The sequence below is a fragment of the Pongo abelii genome, chromosome 11, assembly GCF_028885655.2.
Source record: "Pongo abelii isolate AG06213 chromosome 11, NHGRI_mPonAbe1-v2.0_pri, whole genome shotgun sequence".
Lineage (NCBI taxonomy): Eukaryota > Metazoa > Chordata > Mammalia > Primates > Hominidae > Pongo > Pongo abelii.
In genome coordinates, this window is record NC_071996.2 from 36,974,637 (window position 1) to 37,001,031 (window position 26,395).

General features: G+C 45.1%; 1 protein-coding gene across 2 annotated transcripts in view; it reads right to left on the minus strand.

Moving 5' to 3' along the window:
- Positions 1–22,721, minus strand: part of TMEM163 (transmembrane protein 163) — a 262,072-nt gene extending 239,351 nt beyond the window's left edge. The window contains exons 1-2 of one of the 2 annotated variants that reach the window (XM_054549298.2): positions 22,643–22,721; positions 15,658–15,777 (exon numbers count right to left, since the gene is read on the minus strand). In XM_054549298.2, the coding sequence (XP_054405273.1) occupies positions 15,658–15,777; positions 22,643–22,673 (151 nt within the window). In that variant the 5' untranslated portion in view covers positions 22,674–22,721. Of the gene's footprint in view, positions 1–15,657; positions 15,778–21,178; positions 21,509–22,642 lie in introns of those variants that run through there. The other variant, XM_024243413.3, reaches the window with a different exon arrangement.
- Positions 22,722–26,395: the final 3,674 nt, after the last annotated feature.

Sequence of the window (26,395 nt, forward strand, 5' to 3'; positions counted from 1 at the left end):
GCTGGGAGGAGAATGAGGGCGAAATAAGAGAGAGGGATGGAGAATGGGGGCTGCTGTCATTCTTAACGTTCTTATAACTACATCCATGTTAGAGAGTAAAAAAAAAAAAGATCGAAAATATCTTTCTTTGGTTATTCTCCAGCTCCTCTTTTCAGCCTTTGTATATTCGATTCCTTTTTTATTTTCTACTCATATTAAACACATTTATTTTACAGATTTTGTCAGCTACTTCTCTCACCTAGAATTTCAGGTCTAATCACGCTATCTGTATGACACTCAATCATGGTGGGTCCTCTGCTCGGGAGCTTTCTAGTATTGGATTGTGAGCTCATCTTTGGTGGGGCTGCCTCCATGGGACACCTACTGGGCCTTGTTCAAAGTTCTTCTGCACCTGCTTCTTTCAGGTGCTCCAGGGGTATTTCCAACCTGGGACCATGTCCATGTTACTATCTCAGCTTGAGGGCCCCCAAGCTAAGTGCAGGGTATACATTCCCAGAGTGGATGCCCTGGTGTGTCTCCTAAATTCTCCTCCTGGACCTGGGCACTCATTTCCCCAGCTTCCAGGAATGAGGGCTGCTGATGGCTGCATCCCTTTCCCGGAATCCCCCTCCACTGAAGGACGCTGCCTCCCCATGGTTGTACATGTCCCTGCGGCAGCCCACGCCAAAGAGTGATCTGGTCCCCATGCTTCACCTGGAAGCCATCTCAGCTTCCAGGTCCCTGTGAGACAAGCCTCTAAGGCAACAACACTGCAGTTCAACCTCCCCTCTGCCATTCCTGGCTCCCTGCAGGTGTTCTTCCCGAGAGCCTCCCTCAGCCCCTCGCCCCACTGTCAATAAACCTCCTGGAGGGAAGCTGAGTCTCCGAGTCTATTTCCCAGGGAATCGACCTATGAAAATTCCAAACACAAATGTACATGAGGTCAGTCTCATGGTTCTGAATTCCAGTGAAGGCTCCCCCACGCTCTTCCCCTCCTCAGCCCACACAGAATTATTCTGACACAGGTGAGCTCTTCATTATCTCTGGGCTGCTGGAGGTATTTATTCTGGTCCACCCTTTCATTGAAGGTAAAGTCCTTTTAAGGAATTTATTACTAGTTTCCTCTATCTGCTTGGTGCTGGCCAAAGCATTTGTTACTGACTGAATTGTGTGTCCTCAAAATTCAAATGTTGAGGCCGGGTGTGGTGGCTCACACCTGTAATCCCAGTACTTTGGGAGGCTGAGCGGGGGCAGATCACCTGAGGTCAGGAGTTCGAGACCAGCCTGGCCAACATGGCGAAACCCCGGCTCTACTAAAAATACAAAAACTAGCCAGGCATGGTGGCATGTGCCTGTAATCCCAGCTACTCGGGAGTCTGAGGCAGGAGAATCACTTGAACCTGGGAGGTGGAGGTTACAGTGAGCTGTGATCGTGCCACTGCACTCCAGCCTGGGCGACAGAGCAAGACTACGTCTCAAAAAAAAAAAAAAATTCAAATGTTGATGCCCTAACCCCCAGTACCCCAAAATGCAGTTGTATTTGGAGATGGGGTCTTTAAAGAGGTAATTAAGTTCAAGTGAGGTCATTAAGGTGGGCCCTAATCCAATATGACTGGTGTCCTCATAGTAAGAGGAAATGAGGACACAGACACACACAGAGGGACAACCACGCAAAGACACAGGGAGAAGACGGCAATCTATGAGCCAAGAAGAGAGGCCTCAGAAGAAAACCAACCCTGCTGACACCTTGATCTTGGACTTCCCACATTCACCAATGGGAAGGAGGCATGGCCGTCAGGCATGGGAGAAGGTGGACAGGGAACAAGAGTTTCCCCTGCTGCAAGAGTTTCCTCTGCTGGGGTAGGAGCAGGGGTTCCCTTCCTACCCCTGGCTTCCTCTGTTCCTTCTGTGTCTCAATACTTCTGCATCTCAACCCACAGCACAAGGCACTGAGAAGTCACATCTTGTCCAAGAAGAGCTACGCCAGAAATTCACCTGACAGAGGCAATTCCTAGAGAACCAAATTACAGCCCCAAGATATCCACAGACGAGAAAACCCCTTCTCACCCAACTGCTTAACAAATATGACTGGAAAAAGACTGAGAGGCAAGAGAAAAAACCCTGACAAATGTCCCAAAGGGCCCCTGCCAGCAAGGACCCAAGCAAGAAGGGACAAGGGATCCTGGGCATGAGATGAGCCCACCTGGAGCTCGCCGCCCAGCTACCCTGTGTCACCGCCACGGCTGTGCGACAGGGGCACCTGGTGCTAATGCACCCTGGCCACGCTTCCAATTAAACACTGTGTGAAGAAGGTACTGAGAAGGGAGGCAGGGCAGGCAGGCAGCTGCTGAGACCCCTCCCCCACTCCTGGCTGGAAACAGCAGCCCACTGTGAGCGGAGACTCAGGGAGATGAGTCCTCCTAACAGCCTCAGGCAAGTCCCTGTCAATAGAAGCCTGGATGCTTCAATCGGGGGTTAGGGGGATGCTGGGCAGTGCAGCAAGGAGGAGGGTGAGAGAATGAGCTCCTGCATCCCCACCATTTACAAAGTTGAAGATGCCCTCCTTGTTTCCTTTCTCTGGGATCTCTACCTGCAAATGTACATCCTCAGCCTGCTGCAACTACAGTGCCCAAGCACGGAGGCGGCAAAACTGACTCCAGTGCAACCAACGTCTGAGTGTCCACTGTGTTAGCGGCTGACAACACCACCTGAAGAAGACCGGCCCTGGTGTGGAGGAGTGCACATTAGTGCCGAAAGCAATAACACAACGATTCAAGTATTGTGCATTGAGTTCCTGATCTATGGGTTCCCGTGGGGCTGTGGGGGAAGGGAGGTGTTTCAATCAGCCTGGAAGGCTTCCCAGAAAAGGTGATCTTTCATCTTGATCTTGAGGGATAAGTAAAATTTCCCTAGAAAAAGAAGCATGGAGGTCAGGAACCAAAGGCATCTGAGACCAAGGGAAGAGCAGGTACGTGGGTTTGAGGCAAGAAACAAGACACAGCCTGTAGGGCCCGCAAGGAGCCTCTGGGGGCTGCAGTCGGCAGTGCATGGGGGTGGGAGGGGGTGAGGCCAGCCAGGACGAAGGGGACAAGATCATGAGGGACCTCGTGGTAACCAAAGGGGCCTGTCTGAAATACGCCTCCGTACTCCATGTGCTGTCTGAGCTCACAGCACAGAGGGTGACAGGCACAGAATCCCTGATCACGTGGCCACAGGGTATGAAGGCAGAATGCAAAGGCAGGGAGAGTTGTTGGAGCAAGGTTCCCAAACCGCTGGTCTGCCTGTTCCTCCCTCCTGGTCTCCACCTCTCAGAAGCAGCCTCCGGGTTTATCGTCCCTGAGCACACCCACAAGGAGCATATTATCCCTCAGAACACCGCCAGGATGTGGCTCTCAAACTTCCTGCCCACATCCCCTGGCCCCTGCACCATTGCCTGCTTCAGTGGCGGCAGCCGGACGTTAGGCAGGAAAACATTCCTGCAGATTCTCCACAATAGTTCCACCTCATACAAGGAGATGGACACAGGAGCTTGTGAAGAGGCCCGGGGCTGTGAAAAGTCCAGCAAGGATTAGATGCCACATCTGACATGAGGAGCGGCCAGAAGCGTAGGCAGGCACCACACCTGGGCCTGGACGTGCATAGAAAATGTCTTGAAGAACAATTAAGACACTGGTGACAAAGGCTGCCAGCGGAAGAGAGAGACTTTAGGACGGGACGGAGATTTGGACTGTGCACCTTTGGTCTCAGGAATTTTTATCTTGTGTACATTCTGCTTTTTTCAGTAAAATAAATACACGACCAGCAAACTACGCAAAGGATCATTCCACATGCAGAATGTCAGCTGCACGGTTAAGGCCTTGGGTCATGGAAGTATTTCAGGGGTAGGGGAAACAGGCAAGTTTAGGGACACAGGCAGAAGAGGCAAGGGCTTCACAGCCTTCATCCATGGAGGAGGGGCACAAAGGGAAGAACTGTGATGAAGGAAATTGGCAGTGTCATGGATAAAACTGCTCTGGGGGAATGGGTGCCTGCAGTTGGTGAGGCCTCTTTGGGGAGGGGAGTTGTCAATGAGGAGGCTGCCATGTGAGATTCGTGAGATGGGTTGCCCAAAGGACATGGGCTCCAGTCCTGAGGAGAAGAAGTTTGGGGTGTCTGAAAAAAGGGGGGCAAAAGTCAGGGCAGACCAGACCTTTTATTTTTTTTTGAGACATAGTCTCCCAGGCTGGAGTGCAATGGTGCGATCTCAGCTCACTGCAACTCTGCCTCCTGGTTCAGGTGATTCTCCTACTTCAGCCTCCCAAGTAGCTGGGATTACAGGCACATACCACCACACTTGGCAAATTTTTGTATTTTTAGTAGAGACAGGATCTCACCATGTTGGCCAGGCTGGTCTCAAACTCCTGACTTCAAATGATCCACCTGCCTTGGCCTCCCAAAGTGCTGAGATTATAGGCATGAGCCACCATGTCTGGCCAAGGCCAGACCTTTAAGGCCACTGCAACTATTTCCATGTTACTCAGCACACCAGAAAGTGCCTGAAGAGTCTTATGTCTTTTCTGTCTCCCAATGTGTCTGTCAGATGAGAGATCACCTAAGAAAGTTCCCAAACATTTTTTGCTGAGTTTACAGAAGAATCGTGCAATTTCATTTTATCCATCTCTCAACTCTTAGTCTCATAATTTAGAAAGAAAAAGAATAAAAATATATATCTTGGAGGAGGAGCCAAGATGGCCGAATAGGAAGAGCTCCGGTCTACAGCTCCCAGCGTGAGCGACGCAGAAGACAGGTGATTTCTGCATTTCCATCTGAGGTACCGTGTTCATCTCACTAGGGAGTGCCAGACAGTGGGCGCAGGTCAGTGGGTGAGTGCACCATGCGCCAGCCGAAGCAGGGGCGAGGCATTGCCTCACTCGGGAAGCGCAAGGGGTCAGGGAGTTCCCTTTCCAGGGGTGACAGATGGCACCTGGAAAATCGGGCCACTCCCACCCGAATACTGTGCTTTTCCGAAGGGCTTAGGAAACGGTGCCCCAGGAGATTATAGCCCGCACCTGGCTCAGAGGGTCCTACGTCCACGGAGTCTCGCTGATTGCTAGCATAGCAGTCTGAGATCAAACAGCAAGTCGGCAGCGAGGCTGGGGGAGGGTCACCCGCCATTGCCCAGGCTCGCTTAGGTAAACAAAGCAGCCAGGAAGCTTGAACTGGGTGGAGCCCACCACAGCTCAAGGAGGCCTGCCTGCCTCTGTAGGCTCCACCTCTGGGGGCAGGACACAGACAAACGAAAAGACAGCAGTAACCTCTGCAGACTTAAATGTCCCTGTCTGACAGCATTGAGGAGAGCAGTGGTTCCCCCAGCACGCAGCTGGAGATCTGAGAACGGGCAGACTGACTCCTCAAGTGGATCCCTGACCCCTGACTCCCGAGCAGCCTAACTGGGAGGCACCCCCCAGCAGGGGCAGACTGACACCTCACACGGCCGGCCAGGTACTCCAACAGGCCTGCAGCTGAAGGTCCTGTCTGTTAGAAGGAAAACTAACAGAAAGGACATCCACACCAAAAACCCATCTGTACATCACCATCATCAAAGACCAAAAGTAGATAAAACCACAAAGATGGGCAAAAAACAGAGCAGAAAAACTGGAAACTCTAAAAAGCAGAGTACCTCTCCTCCTCCAAAGGAACGCAGTTCCTCACCAGCAACGGAACAAAGCTGGACGGAGAATGACATTGACGAACTGAGAGAAGAAGGCTTCAGACAATCAAATTACTCCGAGCTACGGGAGGATGTCCAAAACAAAGGCAAAGAAGTTGAAAACTTTGAAAAAAATTTAGAAGAATGTATAACTAGAATAACCAATACAAAGAAGTGCTTAAAGGAGCTGATGGAGCTGAAAACCAAGGCTCGAGAACTACATGAAGAATGCAGAAGCCTCAGGAGCCAATGCGATCAAATGGAAGAAAGGGTGTCAGCCCTGGAAGATGAAGTGAATGAAATGAAGCGAGAAGGGAAGTTTGGAGAAAAAAAGAACAAAAAGAAATGAGCAAAGCCTCCAAGAAATGTGGGACTATGTGAAAAGACCAAATCTACGTCTGATTGGTGTACCTGAAAGTGATGGGGAGAATGGAAACAAGCTGGAAAACACTCTGCAGGATATTATCCAGGAGAACTTCTCCAATCTAGCAAGGCAGGCCAACACTCAGATTCAGGAAATACAGAGAACACCACAAAGATACTCCTCGAGAAGAGCAACTCCAAGACACATAATTATCAGATTCACCAAAGTTGAAATGAAGGAAAAAATGTTAACGGCAGCCAGAGAGAAAGGTCGGGTTACCATCAAAGGGAAGCCCATCAGACTAACAGCGGATCTCTCGGCAGAAACCCTACAAGCCAGAAGAGAGTGGGGGCCAATATTCAACATTCTTAAAGAAAAGACTTTTCAACCCAGAATTTCATATCCAGCCAAACTAAGCTTCATAAGTGAAGGAGAAATAAAATACTTTACAGACAAGCAAATGCTGAGAGATCTTGTCACCACCAGGCCTGCCCTAAAAGAGCTCCTGAAGGAAGCACTAAACATGGAAAGGCACAACCGGTACCAGCCACTGCAAAATCATGCGAAAATGTAAAGACCATCGAGACTAGGAAGAGACTGCATCAACTAACGAGCAAAATAACCAGCTAACATCATAATGACAGGATCAAATTCACACATAACAATATTAACTTTAAATGTGAATGGACTAAATGCTCCAATTAAAAGACACAGACTGGCAAATTGGATAAAGACTCAAGACCCATCAGTGTGCTGTATTCAGGAAACCCATCTCACGTGCAGAGACACACATAGGCTCAAAATAAAAGGATGGAGGAAGATCTACCAAGCAAATGGAAAACAAAAAAAGGCAGGGGTTGCAATCCTAGTCTCTGATAAAACAGACTTTAAACCAACAAAGATCAAAAGAGACAAAGAAGGCCATTACATAATGGTAAAGGGATCAATTCAACAAGAAGAGCTAACTATCCTAAATATATATGCACCCAATACAGGAGCACCCAGATTCATAAAGCAAGTCCTGAGTGACCTACAAAGAGACTTAGACTCCCACACATTAATAATGGGAGACTTTAACACCCCACTGTCAACATTAGACAGATCAACAAGACAGAAAGGCAACAAGGATACCCAGGAATTGAACTCAGCTCTGCACCAAGCCGACCTAATAGACATCTACAGAACTCTCCACCCCAAATCAACAGAATATACATTTTTTTCAGCACCACACCACACCTATTCCAAAATTGAACACATACTTGGAAGTAAAGCTCTCCTCAATAAATGTAAAAGAACAGAAATTATAACAAACTATCTCTCAGATCACAGTGCAATCAAGCTAGAACTCAGGATTAAGAATCTCACTCAAAACCGCTCAACTACATGGAAACTGAACAAACTGCTCCTGAATGACTACTGGGTACATAACGAAATGAAGGCAGAAATAAAGATGTTCTTTGAAACCAACGAGAACCAAGACACAACATACCAGAATCTCTGGGATGCATTCAAAGCAGTGTGTAGAGGGAAATTTATAGCACTAAATGCCCACAAGAGAAAGCAGGAAAGATCCAAAATTGACACCCTAACATTACAATTAAAAGAACTAGAAAAGCAAGAGCAAACACATTCAAAAGCTAGCAGAAGGCAAGAAATAACTAAAATCAGAGCAGAACTGAAGGAAATAGAGACACAAAAAACCCTTCAAAAAATTAATGAATCCAGGAGCTGGTTTTTTGAAAGGATCACCAAAATTGATAAACCGCTAGCAAGATTAATAAAGAAAAAAAGAGAGAAGAATCAAACAGATGCAATAAAAAATGATAAAGGGGATATCACCACCGATCCCACAGAAATACAAACTACCATCAGAGAATACTACAAACACCTCTACGCAAATAAACTAGAAAATCTAGAAGAAATGGATAAATTCCTCAACACATACACCCTCCCAAGACTAAACCAGGAAGTTGAATCTCTGAATAGACCAATAACAGGAGCTGAAATTGTGGCAATAATCAATAGCTTACCAACCAAAAAAAGTCCAGGACCAGATGGGTTCACAGCCGAATTCTACCAGAGGTACAAGGAGGAACTGGTACCATTCCTTCTGAAATGATTCCAATCAATAGAAAAAGAGGGAATCCTCCCTAACTCATTTTATGAGGCCAGCATCATCCTGATACCAAAGCCTGGCAGAGACACAACAAAAAAAGAGAATTTTAGACCAATATCCTTGATGAACATTGATGCAAAAATCCTCAATAAAATACTGGCAAACAGAATCCAGCAGCACATCAAAAAGCTTATCCACCATGATCAAGTGGGCTTCATCCCTGGGATGCAAGGCTGGTTCAATATATGCAAATCAATAAATGTAATCCAGCATATAAACAGAACCAAAGACAAAAACCACATGATTATCTCAATAGATGCAGAAAAGGCCTTTGACAAAATTCAACAACATTTCATGCTAAAAACTCTCAATAAATTAGGTATTGATGGGACGTATCTCAAAATAGTAAGAGCTATCTATGACAAACCCACAGCCAATATCATACTGAATGGGCAAAAACTGGAAGCATTCCTTTTGAAAACTGGCACAAGACAGGGATGCCCTCTCTCACCACTTCTATTCAACATAGTGTTGGAAGTTCTGGCCAGGGCAATTAGGCAGGAGAAGGAAATCAAGGGTATTCAATTAAGAAAAGAGGAAGTCAAATTGTCCCTGTTTGCAGATGACATGATTGTATATCTAGAAAACCCCATTGTCTCAGCCCAAAATCTCCTTAAGCTGATAAGCAACTTCAGCAACGTCTCAGGATACAAAATCAAAGTATAAAAATCACAAGCATTCTTATATATCAATAACAGACAAACAGAGAGCCAAATCATGAGTGAACTCCCATTCACAATTGCTTCAAAGAGAATAAAATACCTAGGAATCCAACTTACAAGGGATATGAAGGACCTCTTCAAGGAGAACTACAAACCACTGCTCAAGGAAATAAAAGAGGATACAAACAAATAGAAGAACATTCCATGCTCATGGGTAGGAAGAATCAATATCGTGAAAATGGCCATCCTTCCCAAGGTAATTTACAGATTCAATGCCATCCCCATCAAGCTATCAATGACTTTCTTCACAGAATTGGAAAAAACTACTTTAAAGTTCATATGGAACCAAAAAAGAGCCCGCATCGCCAAGTCAATCCTAAGCCAAAAGAACAAAGCTGGAGGCTTCACACTACCTGACTTCAAACTATACTACAAGGCTACAGTAACCAAAACAGCATGGTACTGGTACCAAAACAGAGATATAGATCAATGGAACAGAACAGAGCCGTCAGAAATAATGCCACATATCTACAACTATCTGATCTTTGACAAACCTGAGAAAAACAAGAAATGGGGAAAGGATTCCCTATTTAATTAATGGTGCTGGGGAAACTGGCTAGCCATATGTAGAAAGCTGAAACTGGATCCCTTCCTTACACCTTATACAAAAATCAATTCAAGATGGATTAAAGACTTAAATGTTAGACCTAAAACCATAAAAACCCTAGAAGAAAACCTAGGCATTACCATTCAGGACATAGGCATGGGCAAGGACTTCATGTCTAAAACACCAAAAGCAATGGCAACAAAAGCCAAAATTGACAAATGAGATCTAATTAAACTAAAGAGCTTCTGCACAGCAAAGGAAACTACCATCAGAGTGAACAGGAAACCTACAAAATGGGAGAAAATTTTCGCAACCTACTCACCTGACAAAGGGCTAATATCCAGAATCTACAATGAACTCCAACAAATTTACAAGAAAAAAACAAACAACCCCATCAAAAAGTGGGCAAAGGACATGAACAAACACTTCTCAAAAGAAGACATTTATGCAGCCAAAAAACACATGAAAAAATGCTCACCATCACTGGCCATCAGAGAAATGCAAATCAAAACCACAATGAGATACCATCTCACACCAGTTAGAATGGCAATCATTAAAAAGTCAGGAAACAACAGGTGCTGGAGAGGATGTGGAGAAATAGGAACACTTTTACACTGTTGGTGGGACTGTAAACTAGTTCAACGCTTGTGGAAGCCAGTGTGGCGATTCCTCAGGGATCTAGAACTAGAAATTCCATTCGACCCAGCCATCCCATTACTGGGTATATACCCAAAGGACTATAAATCATGCTGCTATAAAGACACATGCACACGTATGTTTATTGCGGCATTATTCACAATAGCAAAGACTTGGAACCAACCCAAATGTCCAACAATGATAGACTGGATTAAGAAAATGTGGCACATATACACCATGGAATACTATGCAGCCATAAAAAATGATGAGTTCATGTCCTTTGTAGGGACATGGATGAAATCGGAAATCATCATTCTCAGTAAACTATCGCAAGAACAAAAAACCAAACACCACATATTCTCACTCATAGGTGGGAATTGAACAGTGAGAACACATGGACACAGGAAGGGGAACATCACACTTCAGGGACTGTTGTGGAGTGGGGGGGGCGGAGAGGGATAGCATTGGGAGATATACCTAATGCTAGATGACGAGTTAGTGGGTGCAGCGCACCAGCATGGCACATGTATACATATGTAACTTACCTGCACATTGCGCACATGTACCATAAAACCTAAAGTATAATAATAATAATAATAATAATAAAAAAAGAAAAAAAAAATTTCTTCTAGCCCTAAAAGCAATCCTGGACCTACTCTAATGAATGACTTCTCAATGGAAACATGTAAGAACTCATTTTTCAGGGTAATTAAAAACTCATTATTACCTAAAAAAAAAAAATATATATATATATATATATCTTACTATTTTTAAGGATTAAGAGTTTACATTAAAATCAAATAAATTATTTTAAAATCTCCACATCTAAAAAGAAAATCACTTCTTTCCAAGGTGTTTTTCTAGTTCTTAAATCTACAGCTGCACCTAATCTTTTATATATTTTTTTAATTTTATTTATTTATTTATTTTTATTTTTTGAGACAGAGTCTTGCTCTGTCATCCAGGCTGGAGTGCAGTGGAATGATCTTGGCTCACTGCAACCTCCGTCTCCTGCATTCAAGCAATTCTCCTGCCTCAGCCTCCCAAGTATCTGAGACTACAGGCATGCACCAACACACCTGGCTAATTTGTGTATATGTTTTAGTAGAGACAGGGTTTCACCAGATTGGCCAGGCTGGTCTCAAACTCCTGACCTCATGATCCACCCTCCCCAGCCTCCAAAGTGCTGGGATTACAAGCATGAGCCATCGCTCCCAGCCAGCTGCACCTAATTTTGAGTGAGCTTTTTCTGAGAAGATCTGGGTTTGGAGTACTTTTTTAATGGAGCTGTGTATCTTAGGAAAGGTTTTCCCCTGAGAATGTTTCAAATATGTCTTCACTTCCCACAGAACATGTATTGAGTGCCTAAAAATTAACTTGCATTCAAACCTGAAAAACAGAGTCAGAATGCATTTTCCTAAATCACTGTAACAAAGATATCAATGATGTCAAAACCCTGAGTTTTGAAACAGAACTTCTGTTCTCTTTCTAGCTTCATTATTAAAACAGACTTTTTTTTCACATTTGTTCATAACAGGATTGCCATTTTCCATGCTGCCTACCGATTATAAACAGAAGGAATTTTAAAACCAAACTAGAGCGCTCTCTGAAATATTCAAGATGTATTACCATCTGGTTTTATATCAGCATTTGAACAGATCCAAAATCACTACATTACCAAGTATTATCAAAAATAGTTTACATTAAAAAATAGTTCACATCCCTTTCAAAGCATACTCAAGGCACAAACTTTGAAAGTCCACCTAATTTTTCAAACTATATCAGACATATGAATGCCAACCATAATTACATATGTGATCTATAACAAATAACTCAGTAATACTGACGTAAGCTAGTTTTATCATCAGGTCTTTTAGAAACTACTAACTTGAGAAGACATGGTATATTGATTACCTGGAAGCTTATAGGAGATGAAGGGTAACAATCTTTAACTTGTAAACCACAAATAAAATTTTAAGGCTCCCCAATCATCTGAATGGACCTCTCCTCTCAGCCAAGGGCACTCCAAAGTTAACCTGAAAAGCTGTTTCCAGCCATGATGGGAAAGGGGACTCGGAGGTGCCTCACTGTACCCTCCTCTCTTCTGGAATTCAGGAAAAGCTGACTAGCATTAGCATCAACACAGACATTAAGTCTGATAAGAAACATTTGCAGTCTGTTCTCTCTGAAGTCTGCTACTTGGAGGCTTCATCTGCATGATAAAACTTTGGTCTCCATAACCCCTTATCATCAGAATCCAGATATTCATTTTTACTGATTCCAGGTGTTTAGATAATAACTTAAGTCTTTCAACCAATTGCCAATCAGAACATTTTTTAATCTACCTATAACCTGGAAGCCATCCACTTCCAGTTGTCCCAGCTTTCCAGATCAAATCAATATATATCTTACAAATATTCATTGATATATTATGTCTCCCTAAAGAGTATAAGAGCAAGCTGCACCCCAACCACCTTAGGCACATGTGTTTAAGACCTCCTGAGACTGTGTCAAAAGCGCATCCTTAACCTTGGCAAAATAAACTTTCTCGATTGAGACCTGTCTCAGAGACTTTTGGGTTCACAACCTACAATGTATATGTCAGGTAAAAATACAAATCCTTCCAGTTGACTGAGGAAAAGAGGTGTGCCCGCCAACTTCTATCCACCCTCCTCATTTCCAAACTCAAAAGAGCCAACAGCATTTCTTCAGAAGATACTCAGCTAAAAATCAGTAACTATGATTAAATAAATAGAAAATGGCAGCTGAGGAGGTGAAGACAGGAACTCCAGCTGACCCCAGGAGATGCAACTCCAAGACAACTCCCTTAAGAAGAGAATGGCCATAGGATGACCCAATTGCCCCCCAAAATTCTAATTGTTTATAAAATAAATGAAATCTCAGCCTTGTATGTAAATCTTTAGGTAGAATTTATCATTTTCCAAGAAATATTGTCCTTCCACCTAACTAAAAAAAAGAAAAGTGTTAAAAAATCTCTCCGTTCATTTATTTCAGTCTTGAGTACTGATTCCATGCAAGGATGGATGCTCTTCCTGCCCCAAATTTTTCACCATCCAACAGTAGCAAGAAGCCATGTCCATAAATACAGTCGCTTTCTCTTCATCATGATTAACAGCCCCTGCCAACACACACAAACACACACACACACACACACACAGGCACACACTCCAAAACTTCTCCACCACACCAAAGCATCATATATAGTAATTCTATAGCAATCCTCTTAAAAATACTAATTGATGCAACTCGGCCATTTCACTGGTTTGAGCAGAGATGCAAGAAGTCAGAGCATTGCGTTTCATCCATCTCTGTTAACTATCTCCTTCCTTGAAGAGTAGGACTGGGAGTTTTTTGACACTTTACAAAAATCTTTATTGCCATTTTGAAATGTTCCATTTTTCTTTACACACTAATTTAAACATAATTTCGAAAGTCAGTTTATATTGCTTAATCTCTATTTATTTCCATTCAAAACTAGGAAAATAATTTCACAAAAGTCTGGCACCATATAAATGATGCTTTGGAAGAGATTTTAAATACTGCATATTAGAAATACATTTAGGAAACTAAATAGTAAAATCAACAACCCTAACAACACAATCAGAGACCATATCAAGGGTTTAAAATATGAAACACATACACACACACACAAACACTAAAGCTACTCTATAGTTAAAGTGGAGGAAAATATAATTCACCTTCTACATTTTTTGGTTTGACTAAACCAGAAGAAACTGAAAGTAATGTGAGAATAAATTGAATGTACTATAGATAACACAAATCATGATATTATATGCCAACACCAACATTTTATCGGCTAGAAGTTAGAAGATTTAAATTAAATACTTGCTGCAATGAAGGTGTAAAATCATTTTTAAAAGAAAAAGAAAGAGAAGCCCTTTTCACAAAGCAACATTCTAATTCTGTATGCACTATGCAACTGTCTTTCTTTATTAAAGGAAATGAACAACATTTTTAACATAACCCAACTGATCAGGTGTAACGTGAAACCAAAATTTCCTCATAATTTTTGTCTATTATGAGACTTAAGTACATCCAATGTAATATTACTCTCCTAGAAGAAAGACTTGCCCAATATTTCTTCACATTCAGGTCCTCATTCAAACACCCACGTGACAAATCAAAACAGCTTTATCAGGCACATGGACACGTCTGAGTTACTATTATTCTGTTTGTAAATCACCTCCCTTCATTCCTTTCCTTTTTCTTTACATATGTAAATTATGGTGTCGGATCCAAAGTCCTCCGCCAGCCACCGCAACCAAATTATCCCCTAGGGACATCAATCCAGCTTGTTATTCTTGTTACAGCATTAAAAAAGTGGGGGCAAGGGGAAGGAGTAGCTATTTTCAGGAATCAGAATTCCCCTTGATTAGATTTCTGGCTCACCGGTAAAAAATGTTTATACTCTGGAATGCATTGCCCTCCACTTCTAAATGTTTGGCTGTTTTAGAGCCAAGATATGGTACAGTGTTTCCAATATAAATTGCTTCAAGTAATATATGCCTAGTTTTGCAGGGAGCATTTGGTCAAATTTTAATATTCCCTCTTGGGAGCCAACCCCAACTTCCAGCAGCAGATCTACCCTTGCAGAATAGAATTTTAAACAATACACACACATAGCTTGTCTTCTAGCAGACATGTGCCTTTTTCTCCTAATCTGAGGGTTGTCACAGGAGACACCTTGTGTGATGCCTATCACTGAGAAAATAGATCTTTCTGTTAGGTAATAAATTCGTCACAAAATGCAGTCTTTTCCCCAGCATCAAAAAAAAAAAAACCGCCACGGGTTGCTACCAAGGTTGAGCGGCAACTGACACTGCTCAGGCTTGTGAGTCATTGCACAATTCATAAGAATAAATAGCACACGTACATTTCCATAGGCTGCAAAATGTTAGTCCAGAAAACACATGCCATCGGCCTTCCTAACCCCCAACAGGATTATCTGGCAGAAACTGTTCCACTTCCTTAGTTTTTCTTAATTGTAATACAGGTTTTTGTTTCCATGGCCACTGAAAACTTGAGAGAAGACCCTCCCACTTTCCTTTCACTAAAGTGTGCATAGAATTTTCCTCCAAGCCTTACACAGATGTGATCAGGGAAAAGGAGAGGGCTCACTGCAATATTGCCCCCATCTTCTTGCATTAGGCTTAAAATAAGAATCTTAAGGATATATATGTGTCCTGTGTCAGCCCAAGCTGAAGGCATCCACCAAGAGTATTTTCACTATTCAGCTAGCAGCCAGCATCTACTTCCGCAAGCCCGCATACTGATGAAAGCCAAGGCTCCCAGTTACTCTCCACCTCATCTTCTTACCACCCATTCCTCTGCAGAGAAGAGAAGCCATTTTACTCATTTATAAGTACCCTGACTATCCAACCATCTAAAAAAAATTTACTCATCAATAATAGTCAACTAAAAGCAAAAGCACATCCCACAGGAATTAGAGAATAAAACGGGCAACAGCAACACATATTGGCCGATGAGACCCTTGATACTCACTAAAGGCAGCCACCGCGAGGGCCAGGGTGACAATGATGGAGAACCAGGACACCCACAATGCCTTCTTCCTGTAGTTCTGGGCTTCGTGAGGTTTCAGGCGGGTGCTGCTTTCTAGCAAGCCTGACAAAAACAAGGAGAAAGGGAAGTTAGACATTTCCTTACTAAGAAACCCACAGCGAGAGCTACAATTTCTTACCCAAAAATTGCAAACTAACAGCCCGTGGGCCAAGACGTGTTTTGTTTGGCCCACACTGTGTTTTAACAATTAGATTTCACATGAAAATCAAGCTTTCTGGCACCCCTTGAAAAATCACAGGCTCTGACAATATGGGCTGTGTATTTCTGCAGGGTAACAGCAGCTGTCCTCTTTCAAAGAACTCCACAGACCCCACCACTCCTTGACATATCACACCAGGCCATTCCTTTGCCCCTGTGTTATGTTGCTTGGCCTCAGGTAGATGCTGTTCCTGCCCACAAGACCTTTCTGTTAGGAAAACAGCACAAACCACCCACATTCAGCCAGGCCTTCAGGCTCCTCAGCTGTGAGCATTGATTTGCATTGATTCACCAGCACAGTCCCAACTGGTGGACTGGGTTTTGCCCAAAGCAAGGAGTCAGTCTACAAATGACCTCACTGCTCCCCCAACAATCAGGAGAAGAACCACTTCTCTTTAACCACATCCAGCAAGAGCCTCCAGGCCCAAATTATATGCCACGTTTCCTTCCCTCCTTTTTCTGCTCTATAGTATACACATCGTTTTTAGCAAGCACATGTCAAAAAATTCTCAGAATATTAAAGTGGGGCAAACCTACTAAAACTAGAGGTAGCTTCCCAGGTAGGCCATGTATAAGACAAATTTTATTTTTATCTTCTATGCTTTCAACATAGAGAGTCCTTGACAACAACAGAAATTCATGACAACTCCCAGGCGATGGCCACAACTGCCTGGGGTCAAAGACTAAAATGTCTTCAGAATGTTCTTGATTTATATGTTTATCCTTCTCCTTTGACTATAGATCATATACAGCATCTCTTAGTTGCACAGAGTACCACATTTTCAGCCATGCATTTACATAAACAGGAGCTTACTACACCATCCCTGGTGAAACAACCCACAATACAACTTTCAGAGGTTGAGCAGCCCCATCAGAGCAGCTCCAAAGAACGAAGAAATTGGTAATGAAAGCTCAGGTACCAATTTGTAAAACATCACACAGTGTGAGACATATCACACCTACGTATCACATAAAAGACACCATCTCATTCATCCAACTGGGTACCACACTAAGCCTCTGGTTGCCAAAAACCACATCCTGATCAAAAGTTAAAGCCAGGACCCTGCTAAAACTTCTCAGTTCCATTTATAACCCAGACTCGAGCATCGCTGAACAAGTCCTGAGCAAAACAAGCCAGAATGTCAAGAAGGTTGTTGAGTGAGCCCAGCTCACAGCCTAGAGATTTTTAAATAATTGAAACCTACAGGCTTACACAGAATCAAAAGGGAGATGAAAATGCAAATGTTGAGCATAAACACCATCACCATCCTCTCTCTGTAAAAATCTCCCCAAACCTTCCTTTGTGAGTGGACTTGGAGGGAAAAAATAAATACCTTCTCTCTTGTCAAATTCTGCCCAGGTACAAGTAATTTAAATAAAAATATAGCATGTCCCTTTGTCTATATCTTCCTTAGCTGCCAAAAACCACCCTATTCCAGTTTTCAACTATACAATCACCAGTTATAGCCCTATCCTAGAATGAGCAGATTCCACGCACACTTAATAATTTATGTCCCTTTTCCCAAATGATATAAAAATATTCCTTTCATTGTGGCCAATTGATTTTCAGGAGAAGTGAAGCTATAACATTTAGTGGCTCAAATAAGCAGTTTGTTTGCTAGGTATTTTGACAGCAACAATCTCCAGATTGTCATCCACTGAGGTAAAAACAAGGTTCCTTTGAGAAGTAGATTTCATTTTCTAAGAGGAATGACAATGATGTCCATTTTCTCTTCAGCCGCATAACATTTATTTTTCCATCCAAAGTCAGCTAGTTTCAATAATATAACTGGTCGTGACCACACATGCGGACCAATCTACATGCTTCACCCACCAGTGAAACAGCACCCCCCTGGAGGACTTTCAGATGACAGCCCAGGACAGCTGGACTGTCCCGCTAAGGTGGCACTTGGGACTTCTCAGCATTACGACCAGTACTTCTTCCCCAGATCTGGGCCTGTGTGTGCCTCCTCCATGATATTTTTAAAATTAAAAAATAAAATGGAATAAGTACAATGGGAAGACTGTCCAAAAATGGAAGGACTTTCCCATTTCTATTCAACCTTTGCTTATTTTCTGCTGATTTTCCTTCTAAAAATATAGCCGATCCTAAGAATGGAAAACTTTGCACTCCTCAAGGGGAAGTGGAGTATGATGATGTATAAAGACTCAGTTCCTAGTGAATGTTCCACACACAGGTACCTCCACACTCATGTTGGATGCAGGCACACTCACAAGTTACAAAGATGTAGTGAGAATTCCTAATGTTTTCAGGAAGCTGTGCTTTAAAGCTGGAAGAAAGGCAGGTTGAAGAGACAGGACAGCCTAGAGAAGCTACAACAGGCCTCGGATTTGCAGGCAAGGCTGGATCCTCCCTACCCATAGCTGGCCCCCATATTTGAATTTCTAAACTCACTCAAATTTCATATATTTGCAAATTTGGCCTGGGAATACTAAGCATAGTACTAATGAGAGACTGATCCTTTATTTATTTTGGAGAGGGGAAAGGTACAAATATATGTGGAGAGGCTGGAGCCATCAGTTATTTCTACACTAGGATACATGAGTTCCAATTCCTTTCTCCTAAGTTTGTCAAGCTTGAACTCTGTGAAGAAAGGGAGATTTTGTTAGATGGGGAAGTAGTGGGAAATGCTGACACATATAATTATCTAAGGCTAAGCTGGGCCCTAAGGTTACGGACAGAATGATAGGAAAATACTTGTGGGGAGAAGAATAGGTATTCGAGGGGGATGGGAAGAATGATTAAGATAAACCTGGCCTAATTTTTGTGTTTAGTCCCTAAAGGTCTTAGGCCACAGAGCTCTTGCTCCCTGAACTTTAAGTTCAACTAGATGGCACTGCAGTTACTGACATTCTGAGCTAGCTAGGTTTCTGAGAACCAGCCCACATCACTTCTAAGGCGCAAATGCCTCCGAAGTCTCAAAACACTAGATTTTAAAGCAAACCTTTGATGAGAGTTAACCGTGGTCTGGAACCACATCCTGATAGCTCCAAAGGGAGTTAGGACAAAAGAGAATGCCAAATACAGGTGCAGATCCGAGGTACCCCTCAACCCATCTACAGACAGCCTATAGATATTTAGGCCTGAAAGAAAGCAAGCCAGGCAGGATGCAGAGACACACAGCAGGCAAGTGCTGGGGCTTCCTCCTCCCCAATTCCTCTCACCAGCAGGAAAGAGGTAGCTGCACTCAACCCATTCCCAAAGGATATAAAAATCAATACTGGAAAAATGCAGCCCCATAAGAAAAAAAAAACAGAAACAACAAACACAAAACCTCCCCAGGTAACGTTCTCATTTACTTAACAAAAATCACTTATTCACCACATACTGGTTGCCATCAGGAAGAGGTCAAACAAAAGAATGTCACATTGACTTTCAGCTCTCAATGCCACACAGCACCGGGTTCTTTGGGGAATAGGGTTCATCCTAACAGAGAGGCTGTGTGTGATATGCCACACTCTCAAACAGTGACAGTTTATGAACAGTCAATGCTTTCATGCTATCATATAATGGAAAATGAAATTCTGTTGACCAGAGAAAAATAACCTTAAGAATGAATTCAGAAGGGCTTTTTACACTTGAACATGAACTACAAAATGATGCTAAATATGAACTCACCCTAGCACTGTTTTCCCTCCTATCATTTTGTGGGGTAAGGAGAAACAGGCCAGCTCTTACAGATGACCTGCAATGCTACAAAAATAAGCTCAACCCAGGCTTCTTTCTTCAATATGGAATTTTTAAATCCTACAATATTAGCTGGAGAGGGGCAAAGGTAATGAACACATCCTATAATAAAAGTGAGAGGTTTTGCTCCATGCTCGTGATGTCCCCTGTCCTCACCTCTTAAATGGCATCTAGTTATGTGAGAAGAGGGGGAGAAACTGCAACAGAGGTGCAGAATTCGTTGCCACTGGAGCAGCTCCAGTTCTCGCTGAGCATCTAGGCGGATTCTCTGGGAACTGCCGTTTCCATGTCATTTTATTTCACATGCTACAGTTTAGAATTTCTAAAGAGAAAGAGATCGTGCATCCGAACACTAAACCGGAATAAAAATGTACAGGAGATACTAAGAATAGGACAGAAACCTGCTAAGTCTAAAATATATAAACCCGCCACAGCCAACAAAATAAGGCTTCCAAGAAAAGGGGGTGGAGGTGCAAAGAGCCGGCTTCCCCTAAAGGGCCTGGCTGCAAGAATCCCGCTTTGGCCACTAAACGGTTTTAGCAGAACCACAGATTCGTTCTGAGGGGGACAATTTGGATTCGGATTCAGCAAGAAGTAGAAAAGGTGCAGACGCGGCCAAGAACAGGGCTCCCTCTGCAAAGAATCCAAGCCCAAAGGAAACGCGGAAGGGATGGAGGAGAGAGACGCGGGAATGAGCAGGGAGTCTCTCCCGTCCTACACTGGCGACTCAAGGGGGCATCGGCAGTCGGTGGGAGGCAGAGTGTGGTCTCCCAGCAGAGGCAAGTGTGCGGACCTCCAGGCCAGTGTCAGTGGAGGGGGACTCTGAAGGGTCTGCAGACGCGCCCTCCGGAACCATCAGGTTTCAGTGGCATCCATCCAGATGAGGCTGGTGGCCCAAATCCAAATGTCCCATTCCTCTGCCCCATCATGAGACGACGGGGCAGGGACCCACCGTGACCCGGGTCCGCGATGAGAATCGGGGACTGCCCGAGACCAGAGGCCGCCCGAGTCCCGGCTCGCTCCCCTCCTTGCGCCCTTCGCCGGGGCGGGCAGCCGGGCGGCCGCCGAAGGACATCTCGCGACTACACCCGCAGAGGGAAGTTCTCCCAGGCAGCCGGCGGAGCCGCAGGGGACTACGGAAAGGAGGATGCAACGAGCCCGGGTCCCTCCGAGCTGAGTAGGGCCCGGAGTGGCCCAGAAGCGCTCGACTCCGAACGCAAAAAAATGCCTCCCGCAAACTTTTCCCGTGGGCGCCGGAGGGCCTGGAGCTGGCGGAGAGGAGGGCAAGAGTCCAGGCGGGGTCGGCCTGAAGGCAGCCGGGGTCTGTGCTTCGAGGGAAGGAACCGCAGCCGAGGCGGTGCCGGCCGCAGGTGGGGCTGCCGCTCTCGGCTCGCAGCGTTCTCGCCGGGAAGTCGGGGCTCCGCGCCCCCGCGCGCTCCGATCCCCGAGCCTCGCCCAGCGCAGCCCGCGAGTGGGGAGAGGCGGGCCCCGAGCAGCCACCCCCGTCGCCGGCCGGGTCGGGCGGCTAGCGCTCACCTCGGTCTTCCAGTCCGTCGCTGAACTGGCCGCTCTCGCTGATCCGCACCTGCCGCTCCTCCTCCAGCTGGGGCGGCTCGCGCGCCGGGGAGCTCAGCTGGGCCGGGCCGGGTGCGGCGGCCGGTGGCGCGTGGCCCCGGGGCGGCGGCGGCGGGACTGCGGGCCCCTGGGAGCTGCGGCGCTGGATGCCCGCGGCCGGCTCCATGGCGCGGGGCTGGGATCCTGGCGGCGGCGACGACAAGAGCGGCGGGGACTCGAGTCAGAAGTGCGAGGCGCCGCGGCTCTGGCGGGCGCAGGAGCGGACGGACTGGCCGCGTGGACAAGGAGGGAGGGAGGGCGGGCAGGCGCCGCGGAGTGGAGGTGCACGGGCGGGGGCGGGGACGAGCGGAGAGCCGCGCGGTTCCGCGGCCGGTGGCGGAGGCTGGGGCCGCGTTGTCGCCGCCGCGCTCCGCCCCTGGGGGCAGGTGCGGGCGGCAGGGACCCGCCCCGAGGCTCGGGCGCGGGAGCTGGCGCACCGAGGCGGAGGAGAGGGAGGAACCCAGCGTGGGGACCCACAGGCGGCCCTGGCAAAGCTTGGCTAGGGCGTAGCGGGGACCCGCCCCACCTGCGCCGCGGGATGGTGCCCAGAGGGGACCCCTCCCACTGGATTCCTCTGCGGTCCGCGAAGCCCGCGGCCGCGCGTGGGTAGCAGACAGCGCCCCTAATTTGGCATCTTTCTCTTCTGGAGCTGCACAGGCTGCAGAGGCTGTACAGGGTCTTTGCCTGGGCCTCCAGTCTCACTGCTCATCCAGGGGAAAAGGGTTCATCTGTCCCCAAGCCCGTCGCTCTCTGTCCTCGGAGCTTTAACTCTCCTCCCAGTTTCTCCTTGGAGCACCCATTTAGCCAGGGATGGGGTATCTTTAGGACAGCGGGCGCTATAGAAGATGCTTGAACTCCGAGGCTTCCCCATTTCCACTCTTCCTGGGCCTTTGTCCCATACAGTTCGCTCCCCTGCTCATCTAAGCCTTGTGTGATCTTCAGAAATCCATGGAAGTCTCCCTTCTACGAGAAGTCTCCCCAACTCTGACCCCTGCAGCTCTTAATTCATTTTGTGCGGTGGGGCTGATCTCACCAGTGAGCTGATCCACCGCAGGGCACACGCCAGCTCTCTTGATGCCCAGAGAGGAGCAAAAGAGGACCTGCTGTTTGATAAATTCAGCTTGGATTTGTTGAGGCTCAGAAAAGTATACCCCAACATATGGCACTTTGGTATGCTAAGTTTGAACTAAAAAACTAAACAGGCCTCTGAAGCCGCCTTAGAAACAAAGTCTGTCTCCCGCCCGACTTTCTCCCCACTAAGCAATTCATAGAAACCAGAATTCCTCTTCCCTACGGTGGTCATACAACCTAGAAATAGTACTCCAACCTCCCTGGTCCTCTGCCTTTCTGTGTAGGAGCTGGCCATAAAGAAATACTCAGACCTACCTCGTCTGATAGTAGATCCTAAGACCCTCATTCCAGAAGAGGTCCTGCTCTATACATGCTGCACAGAGAGGCCAAGAAGAATCTGAACAGGCCTCGCTGGGTTCACCCCTCAGTCTATTACCATTAGATCACACCCTTTGTCCAATCACATTTCTATAAGGCTGTCCATTCTTCACTGAATCTAAGCATAAAAACAGGCAGTTTTCCCTGAGTCTTTGCATCTTCATTTCTGAAGGCTCCTGTATCACATAAAACTTTAATTCAATAAATTTGTTACGTTTTTCTCTTATTAACCTATCTTTTGTTATAAGCATGTTAGCCGTGCCCCTTATGATGGGAAGGAAAGGTATCACACCTTTTCTGCCCCTACCGTTTCAATGGTATCAACATCCAAGCTCTAGAGTCCAGCTTTCAACTTTAGATTGATTCAGTCTCTGAATTTAATCTGGGTACTCCAAAATGTCAATTCCTCATTTAAAGGAGTCCTCCTCGTTTCTTGAAGAGTCACCCTTTTCCTTTTTCTTGTCTGCTTTGCTTGTGATTGAAATGAGAGTAGGATTTAAATGCCTTTGTGGTGCACTGGAAATATCACCAGAAATGGGGAGAGGGGTCTTACTTTATTTTGTTGCTGCTGTTATTATTGTTGTTGCTGGATTGGAATGAGAAGATCTGAGTTGACCTTGACCAACTTATTTTACCTCGTTGACCACTAATTTCTTCAACTACAAATTGAAAGAGTTGAACTAGGTCATTTCAAAGATCCCTTCCTGCTGCAAAGAAAAAGAAAAATGCTATGATTACTTGGATAAAGACAACGAAAATCTCTACCCATTAATCCTGGTTCTATCCTCTAAGGTAGAACATCCTTCAGATATATTTGCAGAGCCATCTCCTCCACTTTTTTCCTCCAGTCTATACCATTTAATCCCCCTGTCAATGGCTCTCAAAGTATCACCTGGGGAGTCTAAGAACAAAAATATGGAAGCTTCGACTGCTAGAGATTCTGATATCATATTTAACGTGACCGTTCTTGGCTGGGACCTTGGCATGGGTATTTTGTAAGGCCCTTCCCCATTCTAAGAGTCATCTGGGGGCTTAAAAAAAATTGGCGGGGCATGGCGGCTCACGCTTGCAATCCCAGCACTTTGGGAGGCCGAGGTGGGCAGATCACGAGGTCAGGAGATCGAGACCATCCTGGCTAACATGGTGAAACCCCGTCCCTACTAAAAATACAGAAAATTAGCCGGGCGTGGTGGCGGGTGCCTGTAGTCCCGGCTACTCAGGAGGCTGAGGCAGGAGAATGGCGTGAACCCAGGAGGCGGAGCTTGCAGTGAGCTGAGATTGTGCCACTGCACTCCAGCCTGGGCGACAGAGCGAGACTCCATCTCAAAAACAAAACAAAACAAAAAATTATTCCTCCCTGGCTTTCTGAGATTCTGGTTCAATAGATCTGGGATCTGGCTGGGAACCTTCCTTTAAACCCCTCTCGCCCCCAGGCCTCCAACACACATTCTGATGTCAATTATTCTGCAACCACCCTTTATGATTACTCTCCACAATATGGACCATCTAGCTCTGTGACCTTCACATACACACACAAACACACACACACACACACACACACACAGTCTGCAGCAGATTCTCACCAAAGGAACTGGTATCATTATTCTTTCCTCTGGTTCCTCAGTTGGTTCTGTAAGTCCAGCATATCTCAAAGGTGAGTGTGGCAATGAACACCCGCAATTCTTCTTAAAATGCTGATTCTAATTTAGTTGGTCTGGGATAGAGGCTGTCAACCTAAAAGGAAGAGGCTGAGGCACAAAATATAATTGAAAGAATTTGCTTGAGCCCAAATGAGGACAGCTACCCAGGACGTTTCTAAATTGCCTTGAGGAGTGCTCCATTAGCCTTTGTTATAAGCAGGGTTTTAAAGGCAAAGGGAGCAAAGAGAGGGCCAATATAAAGTTGTGTGACAGGAATCCTCATTGGTTTGCAGAGATAACTTGGGTTAGTGATTGGCTATAGATTGTTGAACTGTAGGGTAGGAGTTATGGTGTCCAGTGTATGGCCATTTTATGGCTATTTGGCATAAATTAGTCTAGAGCCCACATAGTCAGTGGCTTCTAGAGATCATTATTTCACTCAAATGGTTGTCACTTGCTGCTGTTTCATTCCAGTAAGTCTCTGGGCCTGATAATGTAAAGGGGCTTGCATTCCTCAGATTAAAAGTTTCTTTTTTGTTGTTTTCCACCAGGCTGAGATTCTGTTTCTAACAAACCTCCCGATGCTGCTGATGCTGCAGATCTGAAGACCACACTTTGAGAAGCAAGGATCTAGGAGTTTTTTGTTATTCGTGGAATAAATATATTTCCCATCATGTTCCAGCTGCCCTGATTAAACAAGCCGTTATTGTCTTTTCCAGAAAGATTTCTCTGACTCCAGCTCCCCTCTGGGTGCTCCTTTTTCTAAACTGTAATTGATTAATAATTTACCATTTATTTCATGTGTGGAGCAGGGATAGTGGTGCTTGCCTGATGTGCATTCCTTACACACACCTACCTGGGTATCGGGGACACAGTGTCCCCTCAAACAATCCCTGCTGATTAACTGGAAGATAACACTAGCTTACATTTTTGGAGGACATACCATGTGCCGGGTACCTAGCTAAGTGTTTTACAAGCATTGTCTCCCTCATTCAGCTACTACTGTCCTCATTTCACAGATGAACAAAGGCCGATCTGCCTTGTCGACCTCTGCCCACCACCATAATCCACAGGAGTACTGCCCCCTAGGGGGCATTTTGGAAATTTGCAGGTACTTTCATTGGTCATCACAATGATGGCAGGAGGGGGCCACTGACATTTAGTTAGGGGTGGCCCCAGATGCAGGAGATTGGTCTGTGTCCCACATGGCTTTCATTTGTCAGACCTGACCTTTGCTTCAGTTGAAATGTGCATCTAATTACATTGGAACTTTAACTTTGTTTTACATATAAACACAAAATGTTTTTGCATCTTGTGAATACACACAGGAATTTCTGGAAATGCAACTACTGTATAAGTCTAGGAAGGGATGGTACTCTGTTTACCACTTTGGAAAATCAGGACACAGAAGCCAGTTCCATTCATGGTATCTGTTTCAGCAATCAACACATATATGATGCCCACAGGCCCAGTAATTCCATATGTGTGTACTTTAGCTCCTGTTTCAAAATAACAGCAATATAAAGAAAAAGTGTAAAAAATATTCCAGAGTGCCTGACTCTCTGTTCTTAAATTACAAATAGGTACAAATATCTGACTACTTACTTATGACCTCTGGTGTAGCTCTGAGTGAGCATTTAAATATTAATTATGTATTGCTTTACTTTTATTCCTCCTCTATTATAATTTAGGTCATTATATTGATTTTTCAACTATGTGTATATGCATTAGCCATGAATTAATTTCACAATCACAACAGTGAATAATCTAAAACAGTTGGGGCCAGGCACAGTGGCTCATACCTGTAATCCCAGCACTTTGGGAGGCCAAGACAAAAAGATCACCTGAGGCCAGGAGTTTGAGACCAGCCTGGTCAACATGGTGAAACCCTGTCTTTACCAAAAATACAAAAATTAGCCAGGCCTGGTGGTGCACGCCTGTAATCCCAGCTACTCGGGAGGCTGAGGCAAAAGAATTGCTTAACCCAGAAGGCAGAGGCTGCCGTGAGCCAAGATTGTGCCACTGCACTCCAGCCTGGGCGACAGAACGA